The 26,348-nt window shown below is 36.8% G+C and overlaps 1 protein-coding gene and 1 pseudogene across 2 annotated transcripts in view; both read right to left on the bottom strand.

The window, feature by feature from the left end:
• Window positions 1–26,348, bottom strand: part of U2SURP (U2 snRNP associated SURP domain containing) — a 71,958-nt gene that overhangs the window by 29,456 nt on the left and 16,154 nt on the right. The window contains exons 2-14 of one of the 2 annotated variants that reach the window (XM_070405922.1): window positions 23,054–23,098; window positions 21,629–21,760; window positions 16,243–16,341; window positions 13,709–13,823; window positions 13,175–13,308; window positions 7,605–7,672; window positions 6,991–7,085; window positions 6,877–6,912; window positions 6,696–6,778; window positions 4,526–4,691; window positions 4,122–4,333; window positions 3,126–3,169; window positions 36–140 (exon numbers count right to left, since the gene is read on the bottom strand). In XM_070405922.1, coding sequence (XP_070262023.1) covers window positions 36–140; window positions 3,126–3,169; window positions 4,122–4,333; window positions 4,526–4,691; window positions 6,696–6,778; window positions 6,877–6,912; window positions 6,991–7,085; window positions 7,605–7,672; window positions 13,175–13,308; window positions 13,709–13,823; window positions 16,243–16,341; window positions 21,629–21,760; window positions 23,054–23,098 — 1,334 coding nt within the window. Of the gene's footprint in view, window positions 1–35; window positions 141–3,125; window positions 3,170–4,121; window positions 4,334–4,525; window positions 4,692–6,695; window positions 6,779–6,876; window positions 6,913–6,990; window positions 7,086–7,604; window positions 7,673–13,174; window positions 13,309–13,708; window positions 13,824–16,242; window positions 16,342–21,628; window positions 21,761–23,053; window positions 23,099–26,348 lie in introns of those variants that run through there. The other variant, XM_070405923.1, reaches the window with a different exon arrangement.
• LOC139002015 (TCF3 fusion partner pseudogene) lies at window positions 16,613–19,594 on the bottom strand (annotated as a pseudogene).

Raw genomic sequence — 26,348 nt, 5'->3', positions numbered from 1 at the left:
ATAGGATTTTAACATAATAAAAAAAAATTGCACACCTGAACATGGGATTGTTGATTTCTCTGTTCATAATCATAGCTTCAAACATTGGCCCTTCACGTACAACAAACTCTATCATTCGATGTATCAGGGCGAGCAAATTCCTACAACAACAACACAGTTAAAGAAAATGGATTCAGACCTAACACTATATAAAACTACACTTGGCCTAAGTTACTATATTGTGCAGAAAAATATTATTCTGCTGACTAATACAGAATTTTATACCAAAAAAGTAACCTGGAGCATGTTAATGCCTTGTGCATTAAGAGGGAGTGAGACAGAGGGATAGGGCAAAGGGAGGGGGAGGAATGGTAAAGGGAGGGTAGAAAATCACAACACAGCCTGACATTAAATCACAATAAAGATTTAATTTTCTAAATGCCACTTAATTTCATTTTCCAAATGCAAAACATTAAATTATGAATCCAACTAATTAAAAAGCTGCAAATATATAGTGTCAGTAATTTAGACCTTACATGTTATCAAAGCCACCTAAAATCTTACACACTATCTCAGTTTTACAAGAAAATATTCCTAAACCAAGCACTTTTTGTGGTGTTGAAATGTTACGTATGACTATTACTTATAAAAATGCAAAACTATTTAACAAATTTAAGGCCTGACTTAATAAAAAATCCATCCAACTCCTGTGCTTTTCTGGTACACGTATAGCAGATGGAGTTTTTATTAAATTTGACCTTTAAATGAGGCAACATCCCTTTGGACCACACTTTAAACTAGTTCACACAATTCATGACATGTATAATTCTGCCTGTGTCTTATGAACAATGAAGCAATTATATTGCCAAAGCCTTAAATAAATGGAATCCTCTTTCCAAAATATTTCAAAATAAGGGACATGGTGCGATACCCTTCATATTTTTCAAACAATTACTTTCTAATATTTAAGCCAAAAATAAACATGCAACTTTTTAATACATTCATTTTATGGGTTGGGCTCATAGACAGTCTTTATTTTTAAAATCTGTAGCTGGGTCCTAAAATCATGATACCTTATTATACTCCAAACAGAATTTTAGACATTGGTTATGATGTCAGGCAAAATGACTCAACTTACTATAAGCTACTCTTGATTTCTCATTTCACCAGTCCCCCAATATAGAATTGGCAATTAATAATTGGGAAAAGCAAAAGGATATTGGCTCTTAGTACAAAGCACACAGAAAATTACACCTTTAGCATTCCCAGCTCAAATCAAGAAATTAAGTTTATGTAACTGCTAGAATATATATATATATATAGAAGAAGACAGAATTTTTTTGGCTCTAAAATGCCTGCTTCAGAGCACATGAATAGTAATATAATTTATCTCATGGTTATTATAATTATTTTCTCTCAGTTTTCAAACAAACCTACTTAAGTGGACACTAAATCTCTACATAGTGGGGGAAAAAATGAATTTTTTGAACCCTTAAAGGAACCTAAAAGAGGTCAAAAAATTATATGAAAGTTTAATCTTTCCAAAGGGGAAACTACATACTTAAAAACTATTGATTCGCCTTTAAATTGTTAAAACAAAAAGCATTATTTAATTTTAAATCTAAATTATTTTTTTCTTTCACGGAAGTATTAATTGCTCTGCAAATTTGCAGTTCTTGATATCTAAATGAAAATGAACATATTCTCAGATCTATGGTTAGTGCAAAGTTATGATTCAGTTCCAAAACTCCTACTGCTATGTGTCAAATTACAATAAAGGGAAATCTTATGTATCACAATATATAAAGTCACTTTCTAGGTGAATAAATGCTATACATTCAGAAACTTGTATGAATTAAGTCAAAAGTAACTTATTTTGTTTACAAAGAAGCTGAGCCACATGTAAAGCTACTACTCAACATATGCTTTTTGAATGCTACAAAATACTTTCCTGTGAATGATTTATCAGTGGAAGAAAACACCCACTTATAGTTTTAAATAGGCTTGTAACTGATGAAATCTATTTTTAGAAAATTTAAAGTTTAAAAATGTTGCATATAATTATTTAAAATCAGAATCTGACAATTAGTTATTGCTAACTTGAATCCAACATTATTAAATAACTGTAATCACACTCTTTTTCCTAAAGATTGTGTTTCTTATTTTAAAAAGAGTGACTTTTCTATCAGAATGAAACAGTGTAGTACAAAAAGGTGATATATTTTAAGTCTACTATTTTATTTTAAAATGGTAATTATCTTATTCTGGGCAACAACAACAACAACAAAAAAACACACAAAAAAAATGTTTCTCAGTTATAATAAAACCACATTTATTGGAGTCGATCGTACCAATGTCTGGTCAAAAACTGTATACTTTCCCAATCCATCCCATGATGTTTTCCTGGTCCCCCGCTGCCGCAGACAGTTCAGCTGGTGTTGCTCACCAAGGCCAATGTCAAAGAGAATTTGGTATTCTTTTGTGTTCATTTATTATTCAACCAGTGTTGTGTTCCTGTGTTTGGGAAAAGGCTTAACTTGACTGAGCAAGAGCATACCTACAGCATGAATTCTTCTGCTTCAACATTATGTTGAAAAGAAAAAAGAAAAGAAAATAAAAGAATTCCAAAAAACTTCATTATCATTTTAAAAGTTTCTAATAGGTTTAGTGTTCATGAAAATAATAGGAATTCCTTCTTAAATTCAATCAGAAAAAAACAAAGCTATGTCTTCAATAAGGAAACTCAAACTAAGGTTGCATATTAAACACAGAAACAAAGAAAAATAACAGATTGGGTCAAACTAGAAAGTTATCTAAGATTTAAGATACATTTAAAACCCTTATTTTCCCATCACAATAATCTAATGTGATTAAACTAACAATACCAGATCAAACCTATTAAACATATTCTAACTACCAAAGCTATAAAATTCCCTACCAATGGTAACAATAAAAGCAAAATAGATAATGGCATAAAATTGCACAGTATATTGGTTAGTTAAATTTCACATATCCCCCCAAAAAATACTGGGAAGGAACCATTGCTCAGTCAAGATATCACCTTTTCCTCAACACCATTTTTTCTTTTAATTCAGAAGGGGATATTGTCTATATTTAGATCAGTAATAATAAAGAAAAACATGTACCTTTCTGTTGGGATAACCACTTTGACTATGGCTTGCGACAGAGTCTGTATATGAAGTCACATCAGATAATAAACATAGAATATGTGAGTATTGTTAACAAATAACAAGCAAAAATATACATATGCAATGAAAATACTACACATCTAATCACAAGTTTTGCAGGCAATCACTGCTTTTGAAGTAATTATACACTAAGCAATTACATAAAATCAAATGGATGTGTCCAATGAACAATAATGTTCACCAAATGCAAAGAATCAGAACATTCCTGCCAGAATGAGATCAATGCACTGAATTAGGTACTACGCTGAGAATTATCAGATAAAGATTTTAATTTGTGAAATAATTAACTGTTTGCTTCTCACCATAATATAGTTTGCTACTTTGTTCCCAAGCCTTTAAAACCAGCCCTGTCATTTTAAGTTCCCAAGCCTTTAAAACCAGCCAGTTGCAATTAACTCATAATGCAACCAACAAATTCTTATAACTTGAAATTAAGTTGGTTTTATGTTTAATTAAAAAAAATACTCACCCTTTCTTTTACTAGAGTAGTTAATGTTTTTTAAAAATCACATATGCTCTTAAATATTCTAATACTTCATATCTTGAGAACTTTGTTAGCTAGCTGCCATCCAAACAGTTTAGCTATTTAGGAGGTATTTTAACTGAAAAGTCACTTAACTAAATACAAAGTATCACTTTCTCAGAACAAAGTAAATTTAGATATTGTACTTAAGCAAACCAGGATACAAGAATGGACAAATGAGGAAATGGGGGAAGCTGGACTTAATAAGTGGTCAAAAAGGAATGGTAGCCACAATAAAAATAGGACCTAGTATTTCAAACAGGGTATCCATGGGCTAAGGCAGGGAAGACACATCTACTTAAGAGTTGCCAAACAGAATTACACATTTTCTATATAATTGTTGAAAAGAAATACTACCACAGATTTAGTATTTACAAATATATGCGCCCTATGTACATTTTTAAAATTACCTTCTCAAAATCCTCCTTGTTTTTAGGTGGTGGTAACATGGGAGCATTGGGATTTTTTAACCGCTCTCTGGGCTGCGCATTAAAAGGCAGTCCTGATGGAGGTGGGGGAAGCGTATGTTCCATCATAGAAGGCGGAATGTATATTGGATGTGGAGGAATAGGCACAGCTTTACCCCAACCTAACTTCATTTCAAAAGACATAATCATCTTTCCTACAAGAAAAAAAAAGAAAGATCACCTTGGTAATAACTCGCAAAAGAAAATAAAAGATTTCAGGGATTTGAATTAATTTTTAACCTTTCCATTTCTGATCCATTTATTTCTCCAAAATCTTTATATCATATTTTCCAGAACCAAAAGAAAAGGTCTGAATTCTTATAAGTGAACAATAAAAATCTTCTTACCATTTAAATTTTTTAAAGCTCTTTCAGCATCTCTTCTATTCATAAAGGCCACAAAGCCACAATTTCTCTCCCTTGCTCTTTCTTCATCAGTTCTAGGCCACATAATTTTCACACTCGCTAATGGTCCAAATCTTCCAAATTCTTGGCACAGCATTTCTTCATTCATCTATTCAAAGGCATAAGAGTTTTTTGAATGCCAAAAAGCAAGGGAAGAAAGAATTCTATGCAACAGAAAGCAAAGTAGTTTTTGCAAAATGAAAAGAAATATTAACGCTACATTTTTCCATTCAAGTACTAGGAGCTCTATACAAATAAAATCCTGCCCTCATGGGGCATTCCCAAATCTTTTCATACCAGACATTCACTATTTTATGTAAACAAGTAGTCTGGGTGAAGAGGCTGAGTGACTGGAAAAATCCAAAGCACACCTCTACTTCCCCTCTTTCTCCTTTGGAGATCTTGCATCTAAAATAAATCTGTTTAGGCATTGCTGAATGATTTCTCAGGCAGCAGAAATTACAACATTTAGGTTAAGGATTTTTTTTGTTGGCAATGAAAGAAAAAAAAAAAAAGGATCTAATCACATTTTCTTTTTCCAGCATCCAGCTACCAGTGTAATCAAGAACAGAGAAAATGATTAATATGCAATGGGTCCTGGAAGATATGTAATTTTTTAAGAAGGGTATTATTTATATATCATTACATTCCCCATAATATAATTAACACTACGGTGTCGGGTGAATTTCCCGCCAAAATATAAGATGGCGCGGGCAATTATTTAGGTTTCCCGCGCAAAATCAGAGTTAGTTTAAAATGCCTATATCTTTTGAAGTATGGGTTCGATTGAAATGAAATTTTCGGTTTCTTGTGTAAAAAATGAAAATTTATTCAATCACAGACATTTTTTTATCTATTCAGTACATAAATAATTCGATATATATAAACTAAATACGAAAAACCCAAAAAATACTTATTACCTAAAAATATACACATATTTTTAAAGTTTAAAATAAAATTTTCATAATAAATCAAAACAAATAGAAATTAATAGTTTTTTAGCGTATGATATTTTTCAAAACACGCCCCTTTATGTAGAGGTATATTGCAAAATTTGCACATGTAGCGTGTCTCACTGCGCAATTTATGAACAGAACATACGCAACACCTTCTCAAAATGTTTTTCTTTTTTCCACTTCCGACAATTGCCTGTAACGTATGCTTTCTCATGTCCATCGATAGCCTGCATGGTGTTCTCTACTTACAAGGGATTTTTATGATACCTATTACCCCAATGGGTATGAAACGGTTCGCATACGCAGGTAGGTATCTTTGTGAACGGCAAACAAACAAATATTTGGTAATACGCAGTTACAATCGGCCCGAGTTTACACGTTCCCGCACTCCACCGCAAATCTATATGAACCGAGTTAAGACGGCTCCCGCGGAGTACGCGCAATTCACGCGAGCCGACTTAACTCGTTTCCCGCAATCCAAGTGTTAACCTGATGTGGAAAAAAGAATCCTATCCTATATGACAAAGCAGTAATATGCAAATTGACCCTCACGCCCTCACAAGATGGCCACCCCACATCATCACAAGATGGCCGGCAGGGGAGCAGTTAGGTGTCAGTCAGGCCGGCAGGGGAGCAGTTAGGGGGTGATCAGGCTGGCAGGCAGAAGCAGTTAGGGGCAATCAGGCAGGTGAGTAGTTAGGAGCCAGCAGTCCCGGATTGTGAGAGGGATCCCAGATTGGAGAAGGTGCAGGCTGGGCTGAGAGACACCCCCCTCCACCCTCACCCCCAGTGCACAAATTTCATGTACCAGGCCTCTACTTAACATATAAAAGACAAAAAATACAAATATGTATCAGGAAGATATCGTCCACCACTGGCCATATTGTCATGTGATAAATAATGAAATCAGCACCTAGTAAAACAGTTCAAATTCAGAGTGCATATAGTGCAATTACAGAAAGAGGAAACAAGCCCTTAATAAGAATAACAAGACAATTCAGCCCATACCAGCAAGATAACTTTAAAGACTCTAGTTCTATAAAATTTGCTTACATCAGATTCTTGACTTTATTTTTTTTACTGACTGACAAAGCAGTTTTTTTCAAAAAAGTATAAAAGCATATAAACCAACATTCATTGTACTTTTCTAATATTACCTGTGGATTAATGTTTCCAAGGTATAAATTAGTAGTGCTTGGATCTCCCACATCATGTGACCCAGGTGCATAATCATCAAGAACTAAGCAAAGAGCCAAAAAAATAAAATAAAAATTATAACCTGAAAAATACAAAGTCTAGACAATTTCTATTAATTAAAAGAGCAAAAAACTGTATTACCACCAGATGATCTATTTCTTCTTGAAGGCGCATCCACTTTAAAAAAAAGAAAACAATTCTTAGTTTTCAGAATAATTAATCACAAACATAAACATTAAAATAAATGTCACTTACTGGAACGCCGCTGACCATCAGAATCTGACTGAGGAGGCTCAAATCGACTTAACCTGCCTTTTGTTTTATGTCTCTCATCACGCTCTTCTTGAATTCTGTTGAAAATATTTACAATCACTAATAATGAGCCAACATTTGTTTGTTCACATTTAATAAAAACAGAACTTATACAGCTATTACCTTTAGATAAGTTTAGAGTCCCTCAGCTATAACAGAGTTATGAGAAAATTTCTGATATATCATATAATCAATGAACTACAAAGCCCACTTTGAAGGTGAGGAAGAAATTCAACATTAAAACCAAGAATTTGTCTTTTCTTGGCTAAGTTTGACCATTCCTTATCCCCACACTTCAGTAACTTTTGTTTCCACTGCAAACAGGACTCCGGCCATTAATTAATTTAATTGCATCCACATAATGCAAGCAACCCAAATGCTGGATGACATGGTAATACATTTCAAACATACTCCACATACCACTATAATATCTAAAAACACCTCATGGTAAACCAATTAGTAGTAGCTAACTAATATGCTCCATTCTTCATACCTGCCATCTGTAGGTATCAGCTCAGTATACCTCTGATAGCCATTCTCAGCACTAGTAAACTTACTGTTTCAATTCTTCTTTGAAGAGTTCCAAATTGCTTTTTTTCTTTTCTTTCTCCCCTTTCTTCAGTGGCTATGAAGGATATGACAAGTTATACTTCAAACAAAAGAAGGTTAAATAAAACCAATGGCTCAATAATCACTTTAAATAATTTTTATTTTAGTGCCAATTATGTTTTAATTGTTTAAATTAGAATGAATGCTTTTCTTATCAGTTTCCCTTTCTGTTCTCTCAAACTAAGTATTTAACAATTTTAAAAACAATTAAACAGGTTGGTAATTGTGGGGGGAGGAGGATAAAGGGAGTGGGAGGAGGGTATAGATGTGATAAATAGTGATGAAAAAAATTAAATTAAACTTAAAAAATAAATAAAAATAAATAAACAAAATGACAACTATCAGTCTTAAAGTAAAGAAGCCACTAACATTAACCCCCCAAAAGCCTGCAATAATCAAGCCTGAGTATTGTTGGAAGAAGCAGGGCAAAAAAAATTTAGTAAGTTCTTTTATTTTTAATTCATTGATTGGGGGGAGGGGGGAAGAGGTATGTTGTTCCACTTATTTATGCATTCACATTCATTGGTTGATTTTTTTAATGTGTCCTGACTGTGGGGAAGGGGGGCTGGGGACGGGGGACTAGAACCCACAACCTTGGGGTATTACGATGAGGCTCTAAGCAACTGAGCTACGGGGGTGGGGCAAAAGTAACTGAACTTCCATGAACAAAACTACCAAATATATGCACTCTTCAAAACAATTACCTTGGGAGGATATGAATTACTAAAAACAATCAATATCTTTAGACCTTCTTTTAAAAAATTATTTTTAACAGATGACATGATATTGTATATAGAAAACCCTAAGACTCCACCAAAAAACTACTAGATTTAATAAATGAATTTGGCAATGTAGCAGGATACAAAATCAACATCCAAAAATTGATGGCTTTTTTATACACTAATAATGAATTTTCAGAAAGAGAAATTAAAGAAACAATCCCATTTACCATTGCAACAAAAAAATTAAGATACTTAGAAATAAACTAAAACAAGGAGGCAAAAGACCTGTACTCAGAAAACTATAGTTGAAAAAAGAGACAGAAGAAGATATAAACAAGTGGAATAATATACTGTGTTCATGGACTGGTAAAACTAACATCATTAAAATGTCTATACTACCCAAGGCAATCTACAGATTCAATGCAATCCCTATTAAAATACCAATGGCATATTTCACAGACCTAGAACAAATACTCCAAAAATTTATATGGAATCAAAAAAGAGCCCGAATAGCTGCAGCAATTTTGAGAAAGAAAAAAAAGTTGGAGAATCACAATACCAGATTTCAAGTTATATTATAAACCCACCGTAATCAAAACAGCCTGGTACTGACACAAGTACAGGTATATAAACCAATGGAATAGAACAGAGAACCCAGAAATTGACCCAAGCCACTACACTCAATATTTGACAAAGGAAGCAAGAGCATACAATGAAGTCAAGACAGTCTCTTCAATAAATGGTATTGGGAAAATTGGACAGATACATGCAAAAAAATGAAACTAGACCACCAACTTACACCATACACAAGAATAAACTCAAGTGGATAAAAGATTTAAATGTAAGTCAGGAAAACATAAAAATCCTAGAAGAAATCATAGGCCGCAAAATCTCAGAGATCTCTTACAACAATAGGTTTACAGATACATCTCTTAAGCTAAAGGAAACTAAGGAGAAAATAAACAAATGGGACTACATCAAATTTAAAGCTTCTGCAAAGCAAAAGAAACCATCAACAAAACGAAAAGAGAGCCCATTGTAACGAAGAACATATTTGGCAATGATTCATCTCATAAAGGGTTGATATCCAAAATATATAAGGAACTCATACAACTTAATGGAAGACAAAAAATCCCATAAAAAAAATGGGCAAAGGACCTAAATAGACACTTCTCCAAAGAGGACATATAGATGGGCAGGAGACACATGAAAAAATGCTCAAAGTCACTAATCATCCCAGAGATGCAAATCACAATGAGGTATCACCTCACACCTGTCAGAATAGGTACCATCAGCAAATCAACAAATGACAAGTGCTGGTGAGGATGTAGAGAAAAGGAAACCCTAGTACACTGCTGGTGGAAATGCAGACTGGTGCAACCATTATGGAAAACAGTATGGAGTTTCCTCAGAAAATTAAATATGGAACTGCCATTTGACCCAGTGATCCTACTTATAGGAATATATCCTAAGAAACCCAAAGCACCAATCAGAAAGAATGTATGCACCCCTATATTCATAGCAGCACAATTTACAATAGCTAAGATCTGGAAAAAGCCCAAGTGCCCATTAGTAGATGAGTGGATAAAAAAGCTGTAGTACATTTATACCATGGGATATTATGCAGCTGTAAAAAAATAATATCTTACCCTTTGAGATAGCAGGGAGGGACCTAGAAAGTATCATGCTAAGTGAAATAAGTCAGTCAGAGAAAGACAAGTATCACATGATCACAGTCATATGTGGAATCTAAGTAACAAAATAAACTGCTGAACAAAGTGGGTCTAGAGACATAGAATCATGGAACAGAGTGCGGAATCTCAGAGGGAAGGTGGGGGAGGGTGGGTGGTTGGATGGTAATCTACTAAAGACCTTGTATGCATATATGCATAACCCATGGACACAGACAATAGGGTGCTGAAGGCCTGGGGCTGGTGAGCTGGAGGAAATCAATGGGGGGAAAAGGGGACATATGTAATACTTTCAACAATAAAGAATTACTTAAAAAAATATGTGTGTGCGTGTATATATATATATATATATATATTTTTTTAAGTTGCATGCAATAGTCCTAAAAAAAATTTATTTTCGTAAGTGCTTTTAGAATAACCTTTTATAAGAGCCAAAATAATTCAAAGGAGAAGGATAGTCTTTTTAACACTCCGGTGTGGGGTGAATTTCCCGCCAAAATATAAGATGGCGCGGGCAATTATTTAGGTTTCCCGCGCAAAATCAGGGATTTTTATGATACCTATTACCCCAATGGGTATGAAACGGTTCGCATACGCAGGTAGGTATCTTTGTGAACGGCAAACAAACAAATATTTGGTAATACGCAGTTACAATCGGCCCGAGTTTACACGTTTCCCGCACTCCACCGCAAATCTATATGAACCGAGTTAAGACGGCTCCCTCGGAGTACGCGCAATTCACGCGAGCCGACTTAACTCGTTTCCCCCACTCCAAGTGTTAACAAATGGTTCTAGAACAACTGAATATGCACATGCAAAAAAGAATGAAGTTGGAATTCTGCACACGATACAGGGGTGAACAAAAGTAGGTGTATAGTTGTAATACAATAATCCTATCTAATAAAGATGGAATATGCAAATTAACCATCAATCCGTGACAAAGATGGCAGCGCCCACAGCCAATAACGAGGGAATATGCAAACTGACGCGACAGAGATGGAGGTGGCTGAGCAGGGACGGCAGGCGTTCCACCCCACCCCAGACACCTGCTATGAGGAGAGGTGTGGGGGGTGGAGGGAGCTACAGGAGGGTGGCAGGGCTGGAGTGAAGACCCGGGTGCCAGTAGCCAGGAGAATAAAGGCCTATTCTTGCACGAATCTTCGTGTATCAGGCCTCTAGTTAATAAATAATAATACAAGAATAAGCTTGTTTCACGTACACACAACTGTAAACCTACTTTTGCCCACCACTGTATAAAAAATTTCACTCAATGGTTCACACACCTAAATGTAGGAGCTAAAACTATAAAATTCTTAGAGAAATACACAGGAGTGAATCTTCATGACCTTAGGCAACAAGTTTTTAGACAAGAAACCAAACACACAAATGACAAAAGAAAAAAACTGATAGACTGAACTTCAAATAAATTAAACTTTTATGCCTCAAAAGGACAGTATTAAGAATGTGCAAAAATAACCCACAGAATGGGAGAAAACATTTGTAAATCATATAGCTGATACGAAACTTGACTCCAAAAGGTGTAGAATATTCTAACAACCAAACAACAAAAAAAGGTAAATAAGCAAATTAAAAAATGGGCCAAGAATCCGTAAAGACATTTCCACAGGCCAAAACCGGTTTGGCTCAGTGGATAGAGCGTCGGCCTGCGGACTGGGAGGTTCCGAGTTCGATTCCGGTCAAGGGCATGTACCTGGGTTGCGGGCACATCCCCAGTGGGAGGTGTGCGGGAGGCAGCTGATCGATGTTTCTCTCTCATCGATGTTTCTAACTCTCTATCCCTCTCCCTTCCTCTCTGTAAAAAATCAATAAAATAAAAAAAAAAAAAGACATTTCCACAGAAGATTATAAATAGATGATAAACATATAGAAATGTTCTGCATCATTAGAGAAATGTAAATAAAAAAATACAATTAGGTACAACTTAACATCCACTAAGATGACTGTAATAAATTTAAAGGCAGACAACTTCAACAAGTGTTGTTGAAGATATGGAAAAATTGGAATCTTCATACATTGCTGATATAGCTTCTTTGGGAACGAGTTTGGCAGTTCCTCAAAAAGTTAAACAAATAGTTACCATATGACCCAGCAAATCCACTCCCAGGTATATATAAAAGAATTGAAAACATATGTCCACACAAAAGCCTACATGTGAATGTTTATATTAGCTTTATTCTATTATAATAGCCAAAAGTGGAAATAATCCAAATGTCCATCAAGAGATAAATGGATAAACAATATGTGGTATATCCATAATATGGAATATCATCAAACCATAAAAAGGAATGAAGTACTGATATATGCCACCACATAGATGAACCCACTATGTAAGAAGCCAGACACAAAAGGCTGAGTTTTTTGTGTTGTATGATTCCATCTGTGTAAAATGTCCAGAAATGACAAATCCAAAGAGACAGAACGTATATTAGTGGTTGCCAGGGATTGGTGATGACTAAAAATAGGTATATAAAGTTTCTTTCTGGAATAATAAAAATATTCTGAAATTAGAGATCAGTGATTGCTGTACAACTAAAGATACAAAAAAATAAAATCCCTGAATCATATACTTTATAAGGATGACTTAAATGACATCTACCTTCCCACATAAAAAGCTCACCCTCAAAAAATAAAAACTTTTCTAGCATTGAGAATACTTAAAAGTGTCACTAATTCTGGTAGTAATTCCAAATAAATTCAAAAAATGTACCAAGCACCAGACACACTGTGGGACATGGGACACATTTAGTCTTCCAAGGTATATAAATATCTCAGTTCAGAATTGTTTAAAAATACAATCCCATTATTTTATATTTACAACTAAAATATAGTCAACTTTTCACTTGTAACATGCTATGACTATTGTAATAGCAAATGCTCAGTGCTCAAAGAGTACGAACTATTCTCTACATGTGCTAATCTAATTTATTCTCTCTCATCTAGGAAGGAAGATTAAGGTCCAAAACTCAACATCTAGTCCCAAAAGAATTAAAAAGAAACCAAAGTCCTGCTTACAGTGGAAGTACTAAAAGTACCATTGACAGTGTCATCTCAACATAAGTGATCACTTATTTAAGAAGGACTTACAGGTTTTTTGGTTTCTATCACAAGAAGAGATGGTGGTCTTTCATTGGATGACTGATTTGGAGGGTTTTTTTGATCTGCAAATCTGGAAGATGGCTTATAGATTTTGCCTCTTTTTTCATCTGTTTCATGTTCTTCTGAAATTTAAAACACTAACTTTCAATATTAATTTCATATTATTTGAATTGTTTACTTGCTATTTGTATTTAAAAATAAAATGCTTTTAGTATTGATACATAATAGTCTTAAACATACTAATTTAATAAATTTATAGTAAAACTGAAATATATTAATGTTTTTGCAGAGTGTTCTGCTGTCTTGAAATTTGGAAGGTAGTAAATATTTTTAAAATTTATCTGACTCCAATTCTCATTAACCCACATTTGGCCACTTATTTTGATAATTAATATCACCACTAGAGGGTGCTGATAAAAAGGAAACATTAAATTCAAAAGCAACCAAACTTCTTTCATAATTATCTTGGTCAGTCAACCAAGGCTTTTGGGTTTACACAAGGGCTATAATATTCATGCTTACCTTTAGCTGCATTAACAACACCTCCGCGCACAAATGTCTTCACTTTATTACCATCACTTCCTTCAAAAGCAGCAAGAAATTCCTCATAAATCTCAGCAGCAGCCTTTTCATCCTCCTAAATACACATGAATACCTTAATATTGCCTAATACAAAAATTATTATTGTACGTAGGCTTAAACTCATCAAGGAATAATGTAAACAAAACCTCTCCCTTTGCTGGGGAAAGTAGGTTAAGCAGTCTTAATAGGTAATCTAAGACATAGATATTACATATTAATTAACACTGAAACTAAGAGGCTTTGCTCTTCTACTGGTATAGTGGAACCTGTTCTCAAACATAATTCATTCCAATAGATTAAGAAGTGATTTGTTAGGAAATCGAATCATTCTTTCCCATTAGAAATAATGTAAATTGAATTAATCAGTTCCAGACCCTCAAATTATTCCATTTTAACCTTTCTCATACACGGTATATGTCTAATATACTGTGTAATCTACAAATAAATAATTCCTTTCTTAAATTTATCAAACCACCCCCTATTAACCTTAAACAAAATTTTCATATATGGCTGCTACCTGCTTTTCATTTATCCAATCAACAGTTTTTCTACCTATTCAATAGCCAATGATAGTTGTTTTGTGAGCACTTTCACACCCTTAGCACTCTAGATGGTGTCATCATGTTTTAAAATTGTGCTAATCATCAACTGATTTGGCCAGCAACAAAAGCATTCTTCCCTTTGTTGCCTGAGGGAAGCTTTTTGTTATGCTGAGGTATCAGCAAGAAAGGGTTTGTCAGGTGGAAAACTGAAGTTTTGGTCCACATCTTTTCTGTGAACAACTAGATTGAGAACTGAATTCTTCTAGACGGGAGACATTCAAAAAACGAGGTTTGACTATAATTGGTAGAACCACAAAGGACCCACTAAGTAAATTTGTTTAGAGACAATTCTAGGGTCAAATTATATGACAACTGACTTCAGAAAATATATTATTCTATTAATGTTTATATTGTTTCCAAGGCACAATGATTTAATTCAGTGAATACAAATACAAAGATTTCCTTTCCAAAACAATGAAGACATAAATATTAGAAATTGAAGCAGCACTATATCCAGATAGTTGGCATTAAAAAGAAAAAAAACACACAAAAAAACTCAGAACCTTGACAATTTCCATTATAACTATGCTAAATGTCCTAAAAAATGTATGGATAGAAAGGCCACTGGAACAGAATAGAAAGTAGAGAAATAAATCCAACAGCATGTGAAAATTTAGTATTCAATAAAAGTGGCATCTCAAATCAGCAAAGAAGAGATGGACTTTTCAATGAATGATGGTGGGGGCTACCTTGATAGCTATTTTAAAAGAGATAAAAATGAACCAATTATTCACATTATACACAGATTTAATTAAAAAAATAAAATCATGTAAGTATTAGGAAAAAATGAGGAAATTCCTTTATAAGCTGGGAGTGAGAAAAACTTGACTGAAGAAAAAAAAAAAGAGAACTCTAAAGGAAGGACCCACAAATCTGATTACATAATAAGTACTTTATACATGAGAAAACACCGGAAGCAAAATAAAAAGACAATCCATGAACTGGGACAAAACACTCCACTTTATATCATAGACCAAGGGTTAATATACATAATATACAAGGTTTCTAAAAATATAGGTAACCTACTAACTTACAGAAAGATTAGTTTAATTAGGAGCAGACAGTCACAGAAACAAACACAAGAAAAGTTGTTCAACCTTATTTATTTATAAGAAAAATGCAAATTTAAAGCTATACTGAGATACTATTTTCACCTAGCAGGTTGGCAAAACTTCTTTGATAACATCCTTTGTTGATAGGCTATGAGGAAACTACCTCTCAGTAATTGCTGACAGGAAAGCAAATTGGCCCTGCCCTTAGAGAAAGCAATTTGACAATATTTAGCAGTGAGCTACATTTATGTGTTTACCATCAACCCAGTAATGTCACTTACAGGAGTATGTCCCAATGATACACTAGCAAAGAAAAAACCATATGCATATTAACTATCCATAGCAGCACTATCTGAAATGGCAAAAGACCAAAACAAATAGGATTTTCATTGAATAAACTATTGCATATCTACACATATACTTAAAAAAAAAAAAAAAGAAATATCTCAATATACTTGTAGTAATCTCTGAGACATAATGTTAAGTGAAAAAAAGCAAGATGAAAAAAGTAAACTATATGCTACTGTGAACCTAAGAAAGAGGAGTGGGGTACAATATACAAATACACACTTGCGTACAGAATAGACCAGAAAATAATCAAAATTGTTACATAGTAGAGAGAAAACAGTGGAGGAGATAGGGATAGAAGCCGGACTCCTCTGAATAGACCTTGTGTCATAGACTTGAACTGGAGGTGGCAGCTAAGAATACCCAGGCGGTCAAAAATCTCTGAAAAACATATCTCTACTGCCCATACACTTACTGTCCCTTTGGATACATTCATTTCCAAGGATCACTCAAAATACATTTTAAACATTACCTTTTTCTTCAATTCTTCTTGCTCCTTCTTACTTAAAGTTCGCTTAGCTGTACTCATTTTTCCAATACTGAATGCTTTAAGTTTGTTTTCTAGAAGAGGCTATGAAAAGAAATAAAAAGCATACCTTTACATAGTCTTAATGCTATCTATAACTTAATACACTTAAACTGATAATCTTCAGAACAACTTAAAAAATTCATTGTAAAGAAAAGTTGAGAGTACGCTAAGCATCAGGGTACCTACCTATCTTAAAGCTTAAATCTGATGTAAGTATTCATTACCTTCAGCTAGCAAAGAATAGCTTCATTTGTTAGCTGAAGGTTACCAACATACAAAAGGTAAAAAAGGCTTCGAACTCACTCAACTTGCTTGTTGGCAGCAAGAATAAAAAAGCAATTGAGGAGGGAAAGCACAGATGTTTCCCAGCACAAGAAGCAGTATAGAAAATAGACATTTCGAATAGAGAGAAAGAGACATACATTTTCATGGTTCAGAAGCAGAAGTCTTATAACCAACAGTTCAAGTACCACAAATTGCATCACTTCCTTGTATAATTCAGTAAATTACCTCATTCCTTTTTTTCCCCCAATGCCTTTCTATTTTCTTTTTTTTTTCCACTTACAGTTTACATTCAACATTATTTTGTACTAGAGGCAAGTACACTGGTGGGGTCCCTTGGCCTGACCTGCAGGGATTGGGCCGAAACTGGCTCTCTGACATCACCCAAGGGGTCCCCGATTGCGAGGGCGGTTCTCGGGTGATGCACCCTGGAATCAGGCTCCCTCCTCTCTGTTTCCGGTGCATCACCGGAGAACTGCAGCTGCCAAGTCACTGCAGCTCGGCAGCTCCTGCGTTGAGTGTCTGCCCCCTGGTGGTCAGTGTGCACCATAGCTACCGGTCAGACAGTTGGATGGTCACTTAAGCTTTGATATATAAAGATTAGTTTGAGGTACTTTACAAAGTGTTCCCCACCCCCGATATTTTTAGTACCCACCTAACACCATACATCATTATTACAGTACTAGAGGCCCAATGCACGAAATTCGTGCAAGAGTAGGCCTTCCTTCCTCCTGCTGCCAGCACCGGCTTCCCTCTGGCACCCAGGACCCTGGACCCGGGCTTCCCTCCAGCTGCTGGTAGGCACCCGGGACCTGGGATTCCCTCGAAGCCCTGGCTTCATCAGTAAGGACATCCAATCTAATTAGCATATTACACTTTTACTAGAGGCCCGGTGCACAAAAACTTGTGCATTCGGGTGGGTCCCTCAGCCTGGCCTGTGTCCTCTCGAAATCTGGGGCCCCTTGGGGGCCCTTTCCCCTGGCTGCTGGCACCAGTTTTCCTCCGGCGCCCGGAACCCAGGCCTTCACTCTTCGCCGGGAGGGGCACACGTGGTGGGTGAGGGGCTTAGCTCTTTTAAAAATACTTCTGAATGTTTGGTAAATAACCCTGTAGGAATCTACTTTCTGAAACATGCTGGTTGTTAAGGGCTGATTTGGGTAATCAACAAAATGTATGTTAAAATCCTAATCCCCAGAACCTCAGAATGTACCTGTATATGGAGATAAGATCTTTAAAGAGGGGATTACATTAAATTGAGGCAGTTCCAGTGGGACCCTTAGCCCATCTCATTGAAGTCCTTATAAGAAGAGGAATGTTGGGGTCCAGCCCCAGCAGGTCCAGAGGTTCCCAAAGCTGTGGACGGAGTTGGCGAAGAAGGAATGACACAGAGGCAGCGTTCAGGTGATCATCATAGCCAGGTTCTCTTTTTATTGTCCTGTTACATCTATATTTATACTATTTGATCCTATAAGCATGCCTTGATAAGCTTTTTTTTTTTTTTTTGCCGAGGAGAGCATGGGGTCCGTTTATTGGGGGGTCAGTCAAAGGGGGAGCTGGCTAGGGTGGGGTAGGGCAGCAGCTTGTATGGCCCCCGAGAAACCCAACTTGAGTCCAGAGCCTCGACCACTTTGAAGCCAAAGTCTTCCTCCACCTTTATCTGCACGGGGGCCAGCTCCAGAGTCAGCGGGACTCCCGCCCGGCACCCTTCCCGTGGCACTCGCCGCCTCTTCCAACCGTTGGGCCCCTCACCAGGGGCCGGGCTGCTGGCTTCTGCAGGCGCTGGCGTCCTCCTGGGCGGGGACGGCCCCTCTCTCTCCGGAGGGTTGTTCTCAGCGTTGCCTGGGGTGGGGGTATCTGTGCCCTGGCTGCCCTTGTCCTCCAGTAAGATGGTGAACTGGCTGGCCCAGTAGTTGTCGCCGTAGGAGTCCAGCACCCTCATGAGGAACCTCCACTCCTGCTGGAGTCTCCGTGTTATCCTGTATATCTGAGGGAGCCTGTTCAGGACCTGCTCATTCACCTGCTCGATCTCCCTGCAGCACCGACCCAGCAACTGGTACTTCCTGCGATTGAGTTCCCTTTGGCACCACGGCTGCTGGCCTTGGGCTGCCTCCTCCTCTTCGTCTCGCTCTTGGAGGCTGGAGCTGCCCAGACCCCCAGACATGAACTCCACTTCGGTCTCAAGCTCGCTCTCTAGGATATGACCACCGAACAGCGGAGGCAGCGCCAGCTCTGAGCAGAGAGGTGCTGAGAAATCCTCAAAGCCCACGGCTGCCATGGACCCCTCTCTCTGCTCCAGCTCCATTTCTCCCTGGCTCCCGGCAGAACTTCCAACCTTGGAAGCCTCTTAAAGTGCAAAACAACTCGCCCCATCCGATTTCATGGCCAGGCACACAGGCCCCGGCCGCTAAGCCTCCTGGGAGTTGTAGTTCTCTATTTCCCGCTCGCTTTCCTTGCCCCACCCTCACCCCAAGTCCCCGCTGAAAGGCCCTGCTTGCTGGTCTAACGCCACTGGCCAGGCATCTGAGTCACCTCCATCTTTATTCCTGACCCGACACTGCGCAGTCTGACCACGGAGACTCTCCGCTTGGGAGGTCCCTGGGTCTCCTTCTGGGGCCGGGGATGCGTCGTGCCGGGACTGGATCGCGTCCCCAGGCAGGGATGCAGCCTGGCCTCTGGCCCCGCCTCTGGGTGTTCTCCGATCACTGGTGATCGGTGATCTGAGAAGCCCGGCTTCTCCGATCACAAAGGCAGCCCAGTTCTCCGGCTCTTGGCTGCCACCTGGGTTCCGATACCAGCAGGCGGCTTCTTCCATCCTTCCCCTTTCGCCTCCCATCATTGTGCCTATGCCATCTTTGTTGGCGGTTAACCGCCATCTTTCTTGGCAGTTAATTTGCATATCGCCCTAATTAGCCAATGGGAAGCGTATCAGAGGTACGGTTAATTACCATGTTTGTCTATTTATTAGATAGGATTATTATAGATTATTGACTATATTTCCTATGCTGTGCTTTACATTCCCATTATTATATTTTAATTACCAATTTGTACTTCTAAACTAGTGGTCGGCAAACTGCGGCTCGTGAGCCACATGCGGCTCTTTGGCCCCTTGAGTGTGGCTCTTCCACAAAATACCACATGTGGGCGCGCATGTACAGTGCGATTGAAACTTCGTGGCCCATGCGCAGAAGTCAGTATTTTGTGGAAGAGCCACACTCAAGGGGCCAAAGAGCCACATGTGGCTCGCGAGCCGCAGTTTGCCGACCACTGCTCTAGGTTCATGCACACTGTCACAAATGATAAGATTTCATTCTTTTTTATGGCTAAGTAATATTCCCTTGTTTATATGTACTACTAATTTTTCTCCACTCATCTACTGAGGGACACCTGAAAGCACCTCATCAACAATAGTGATATTTATGAACATAATTTCATTTTCTTTGCTGGGAATATATCATAAACAGTATTTCAGGTTCCTGCACAAGTAAACATTCATCAATTACTTTTGAATGTGAGAAAATAGTATTTCCTTCTGAAATATGGTTTGAATAAATTATAGACCTTTAGTTGTTCAGTTATTAATTTGAATGTTAGCTTATGATTCATAACTTAAAACAAATGTTTATAACTGAAAATACTAATCTGCCATTAAATCTGAAGGTTTCTCTAGCACCTACTAAAATGAGAAGTTAACCAACTGCAAAATTAAACTTTATCAATCCCAGTTAAAAAGGCTTGCCCTTGCAATATGCAAAATGAAAGAGTAATATTACTACAAACTATTTTAAAATTACATTAAATTCCTTTTGAAAAAAAAAAAATAAAGCAGCTTATAACCCAAAAGTCAATACTGGATTTCAGAACAGATTCAAATAATTTTTTCTCTGCAATAGGAAGAAAAATGTTTTGCCATCATTCAGTCAACATCTTTGGTTTCAACTTAGAAAGTTTAAACAAATTGTAAAATCACATATAAATTCAATGAAATACATAATTTTATAAAGCAAAATGTTTGAGCTCAATTTTTATTTATAGCCTAAGAGCTAAACCCAAAATGGAAATGGTTAAGGTAATTAAGGACTACTCACGCAAAGAAATGCAATCATCCATTAAAAATTTTTATTTTGCGAAAGTAAGAAAAACCAGAACTAAAGACAGAATATTTTTAAATGTGTTCCTGTAAATGGATCTCAGGAAAGTAAAAATATTTTTATGCTAAGAAATATTCATGGAAAATTTTTTAAGTGTTATCAATGTTAATACTGGCTGGTGCTGATTATCTTCATTATTATGTTTTCCACATTTAGTCACAAGAAAACATTTAAAACAGAAAAAAGAGCACTTTTCAGACACATGCAGTAAGGAAGCTCCTTCTCTGGGTTCTCATATTGCCCTGGACAATGCACTATCCAGTGTGAATAGCACCTGTCTGTCTACTTCCCAGGAAAAAACTATAAACTCGCTGAGAGCAAGAGCTATCTATGTTTTAAACATCTGTGTATGTGACTAGCATTTGCACTTGGTTCAGTAAATGCGTGGTATAAATGGGGGTTGGGAGGTAGAGATAATAAATGTGACCATTTTAACCATTTTACATCCAAAACACTCGTTGATTTTTAAAAGAAAATTTTAAATAAAACATACCTCACTTAGAACTAACACTTCTTTGGATGAACTTAAGTTTATCATTAAGCCAAATACAACAAAAAAAGCTATTTTCAAATAGTATAAGATGAAACAAGTACAAAACCAAGATATACAAGCACCAAATTAAAGAACAGATTAAAATCATTAACAAGCCCTGATTGGTTTGGCTCAGTGGATAGAGCGTAGGCCTGTGGCCTGAAGGATCCTGGGTTTGATTCCGGTCAGGGGCACATGCTGGGGTTGTGGGCTCGACCCCTGGTGGGGGGCGTGCAGGAGGCAGCCTGTCAATGGTTCTCTCTCATCATTGATGTTTCTCTCTATATATATCCCTCTACCTTCCTCTCTGAAATCAAGAAAAAAAAAAATCATCAACTATACTTTATTATCTTTATCAACAACTTACTTTTGAAGTATTCTGGTGAGGAGAATCACAAAGGCTTTCACGGGCACTTTCATTCCTATAATTATGTTTTCTTGGGCTCTTAGGTCGTGTTCGACTTGGCATATCACTTTCTGAGGGTCCAGATGCATCCATCTTTATAGGAAAAGAAAAATAAGTTTTTTCATATGTTTCAACACGTATGTAGTGTTGAAAACTAGAAATAACCCCATTGTCCAAATATTGACAAATTTAATTATACACTATCAAATCACTCATCCCTTAATATCACCACTAATTACATCAGAAAGGTCCTTAGTTATGGGGAAAGTTTTCAATGAAAGCTCAAATTTTGTATCAGTAACAAACAGCTATTTACTTTGAAGTAACAGGTTCAGTTCTTTCATTTTCAAGACAATATCTGCCAAACACCCAACCATACTTTCTCAGTTGCTCCTTCAAATAAAAATGGTATTCCATGAAAAAAAAAAAAGCCAGTTTTATTTCTCAATTTAAAAAATCCCACAATTACTTTTCTCTTCAAGACAAACATTACCCTTTAGTAAGTTGAACTGCCTTATAGGTACTCTCCATTTCATCGTATATGACATTAAAAAGACTCATATAAAAGGACAAAATCTAATAATAGTAATTTTACTGCTTCATCAAGAACAGTCTTAAGAGAAGCTAGCATATTTTTCTATGCCTTTGAGAAATAATACAATGACTTCTAATACATTTTGGAAACACTGCCTTGATTCGTGCTCAGGTGCCAACATTTTACTCATCAATTGTTTTTTTTCACCATAAGTGCAAATGTCAACACAGTGAAAAAGGCAAGTAATGTGTTAGTGTTATTATAAAATAGTTTTGAACTCACAGACCCCCTGAAAGATTCTCATTGACTCTCAGGGGTCTGAAGACCATACTTTGAGTACTGCTGTTAATAACATGTAAAGAATGTTCATTGCAGTACTATACAAAATGCCAAAACCCTTTCAACAAAAAGTAGATGCCCATCAACAGAAAAATACCATAATAAGTAATTGTACCTCTTCCTGTGGAACATTATGATGCCATTAGAAAAACTAGATTAGCGCTATGCCTGTTAACTTACAGGGATTTCAATAGGTATATTGTGCAATGAGAAAAGAATGAGTGTGTATAGTGCAATGCCATAGTTAACGTACAAGTATACACCTTTATGTATGCATAGAATTTTATAAGCACAATTTTAAAAAAGGAAATATACATACTGGGTTTCTAACATGTTCTGTTCCAACTTATCTGAACAGAACCAAAAGAGAAGGACACCTAACAAATAAGATAAAAACAAATAGGCACATACATTACAATTGTACTTATCAAGTAAAATCATAAGGGTAGGGATATAAACAAAGTGAAATTAAATTTTTAAAAAAACACACAAAGATTGCCTTTTATACTCACATGTGCATCTGAAGATCCAGATAAATGAACATCTGATGATCTTGTCTGCAAGTATGAAAAGTAAGTCAATATTAAATGATCAGAAAATGTCTTACTATACTAACAAAACAAGTGTTTCTCATACTCAATTTTTCAGACTTAATTTTTCCAAACTTGTAGCAATTTCTTCTCAACTAATAAAACCAAAGGGCAATCTCTAACATGAAAAAGTTGTGATCCAAAATAAATGGGCAAGTCCATTCTTTAAAATTCAGAATGTGTATTGCCCAAAATATGATACAAATGATACATCACGGCTGTAACACTGACCTAGCAGCAACTTACTACACAGCAAAAAAAAACCTCTCCTCCTTTCTCCAACCGCCCAAAAGTCATATAGCAGAGTCTAATAGCAAGAAAATATACATTAAACTCTTGATATATAGCAAAAGGTACAAATTCTGCAGAAAAAATTTCAAGAAAAACAAAATCCTATTATCAAATCCCCACTAGGCCTCCATTTGCAACTTTTTAAAATTCTTTATTGATTGACTGATGGGAGAGAGAGAGAGAGAGAGAGAGAGATCTCTTTGTTATTCCACTCATTTATGCATTCACTAGTTATTTCTTGTATGTGCTCTGACCAGGGATCGAACCCACAATCTTGGCATATAGGGATGATGCTCTAACCAACTAAGTACCTGGCCAGGGCCCTGCAACTTGTTTTAAGGGGGCTGATTCAACTTTGGCATGCCACTGTTGCTGACTATTGCACAAGTAGTCTTCAAGTCATGGCACGTGCCAACAATGTCAACTCTCAAAATTTTATCTTTTTTCCCCTTAATCTATTGTTTACATACAGCAGACATTTTATTGGTTTTGTACTACTAAAGACAAAAAAGCCAAGCTGCAAGACTATTTAAATAAAATTCATGTGGATCCACACAGTACTACTTTATTTATCTTGTCTAAACATAAGGCTAAGAATAGCAAGTCATATTTTCATACTGAACTCTACTTTCATGTATTCCTCTGAACTCTACTTTACTGGGTCCTAGTCAAATTCACCCAAAACAACCAAGCATGGAGATACTTCCTACCTCTTTTTCTTTCTTTTCTTTTTTTAAAAATCTATTTTATTGATGTTTTACAGAGAGGAAGGGAGAGGGATAGGGAGTTAGAAACATCAATCAACTGCCTCCTGCACAACCCCCTACTGGGGATGTGCCCGCAACCAAGGTACATGCCCTTGACCGGAATCGAACCTGGGACCCTTCAGTCTACAGGCCGATGCTCTATCCACTGAGCCAAACCGGTTAGGGCGACCTCTGTTCTTTCTATCCATCGTTTTTCTTTTCCCAACTTTTATTGTGATCCGCATTTACTTTCTTCTCCCAGCTAACCTTTCTTAAACAGCAAGATGGTATGGAAGAAGAAATTTTTTTATATTTAAATTAACTCTGCGAAACACACCTTCAAAAACAATTTGAAATGTGCCCATTTGCAGACAGTGAGAAAATCCAAGAAAATAAATAATTCCTCTTAGAAAAGAAAAATGTGCAGTCAAAAGACTGAATGGTCCGGGAAAAAAAATCAACTGTCTTCCAATATAGCCGTATTTATTAATCTCCTAAGTAATAAAAATAATATCCTAATCATAATAGTAACAAAATATAAAACACCTAGAAACCAACTAAAGAAAATGTATACAGCCTGTGTGAAAACACAAACTTTACAGAAGGACTCAAGTTATTCAAGTCACCTTTTGAAAAGACTCATCCAATTTCTGCATGAGAAAACTCATTAAGAAAATGTCCAATATATCCAAATGTATTCACATTTCTAATACAATTTCATTCAACAGCTCAAAATCCCAAAAAGAAATCTTCGCAAGGGGGCAAAGGGGATTGCCAAAAATAATTTTAAAGTTCCCCCAACTTCCCATCTTAGTCTTCCTGCTGCTGCCCTCCAGACTACGGTTCCGTGCCACCTGGTACTCTAGGAGACAAGATGGCGGCGGAATAGGCAGATGTGTCCCAAGGCTTGTCCCGGAGCAAACAGAATGAGCAGCTGAAACAAATATCTACCCCGAATTGACGAAGCAGACTCAGCTGGTGAGATAGTTTTCAGCCGGGAAAGGCAGAGTTCCCCTGGAAAGGTAAAAACCAGCGCTCTGGGCAGGAAAGTTTGCCAGATCACTGAGCCCAGAGGGTCAGAGGGAAACTGCCTGGCACCCAGCCGCATCCCTTGGGACAGGCACAGCCTCTGACGGGGGAAAGGAGATCCGCAGGACTATTGGCACCGGGGGATTTGAGATCTGGGTGCCATAATTATGAAAGACTAAGCCCAGAGGGGGCAGCCTGAAGCACTGACCAGACCATGCAGTGCCGGTAAGAGAGGAGCTTCCAGAGACTCTCAGTCTTCCCCGTTTCTGCAGCTGGCATTTGTTTGTTTTCACTGAACCCTGTTCATAGGACATTTCGAATACAGACACTCACCTGTGCTGAAGAGAGGGAGAAGGTGCAGACAAGTGGAATCTGGGGAGAGGCTGGGGAGAAAAGGGGGTCCAGGAGAGGCGGCAGCAAGTTGAGTGCTGAGTCACGCCCGAGCCCAGGACTTGGACAGCCATTTTCTCCTGAAGTTATAACCCCTCCCTCCAGCCCCCAGGCAAAGAATACAGCCACACCCAGATTCCACCCTGAATGAGATGAAGCATTAAAATAATCTGATTAGTCCCTGGGAGTTAACAGGGTCTGGCCTTCAGTCCCAGAAACAGAAAAAAAAAAAAATCACAGACATTCCAGAAAACTGGGATCTTAAGTCAGCCAAAGGACTGACATTTCAATTTCCCATTTTTATTTTTATATTATTATTTTGTTAGCTTTTTTTTTGCTTTTTTCTTTGTTTTCCTTTTTTTGTTGCTTTTTTTTGCTTTTTTCTTTGCTTTCCTTTTTTGTTTGTTGCTTTATTTTCTACTTCTTTTCACATTATTTTTTCATCATTCAATTTTATTTTATTTTTACTTGCTATTTTCTATTTTTATACCATTTTTTAAATCAATTTTTTTGGGAATATATTATTTTGTTCCCCTTCTTTCTCTTCTTATCCACTCATCCCTTTCCTACTTCCTGTATACTGAATTGAGGTCCTCCCCATATTTATCCAATTATTAACCTTATTTCCTGTATATCAGCTCAGCCTCTACAGATTCTGTCCCCACCCTCTTTACTGAGTGTTTGGTGTTTGTATATGTTAGGTTTATCTATTGGCTCAGTGGTGTTTTCTCCATAAATATATATCCTCCTTTTTCTTTTCT

The sequence above is a fragment of the Myotis yumanensis genome, unplaced genomic scaffold, assembly GCF_028538775.1.
Source record: "Myotis yumanensis isolate MYYU_CA2020_CCGP unplaced genomic scaffold, mMyoYum1.0.hap1 SCAF_2, whole genome shotgun sequence".
In the NCBI taxonomy this organism is placed as follows: domain Eukaryota; kingdom Metazoa; phylum Chordata; class Mammalia; order Chiroptera; family Vespertilionidae; genus Myotis; species Myotis yumanensis.
Note: the sequence above shows the minus strand (reverse complement) of the source record. Positions and strands in the feature narration are given on the sequence as shown.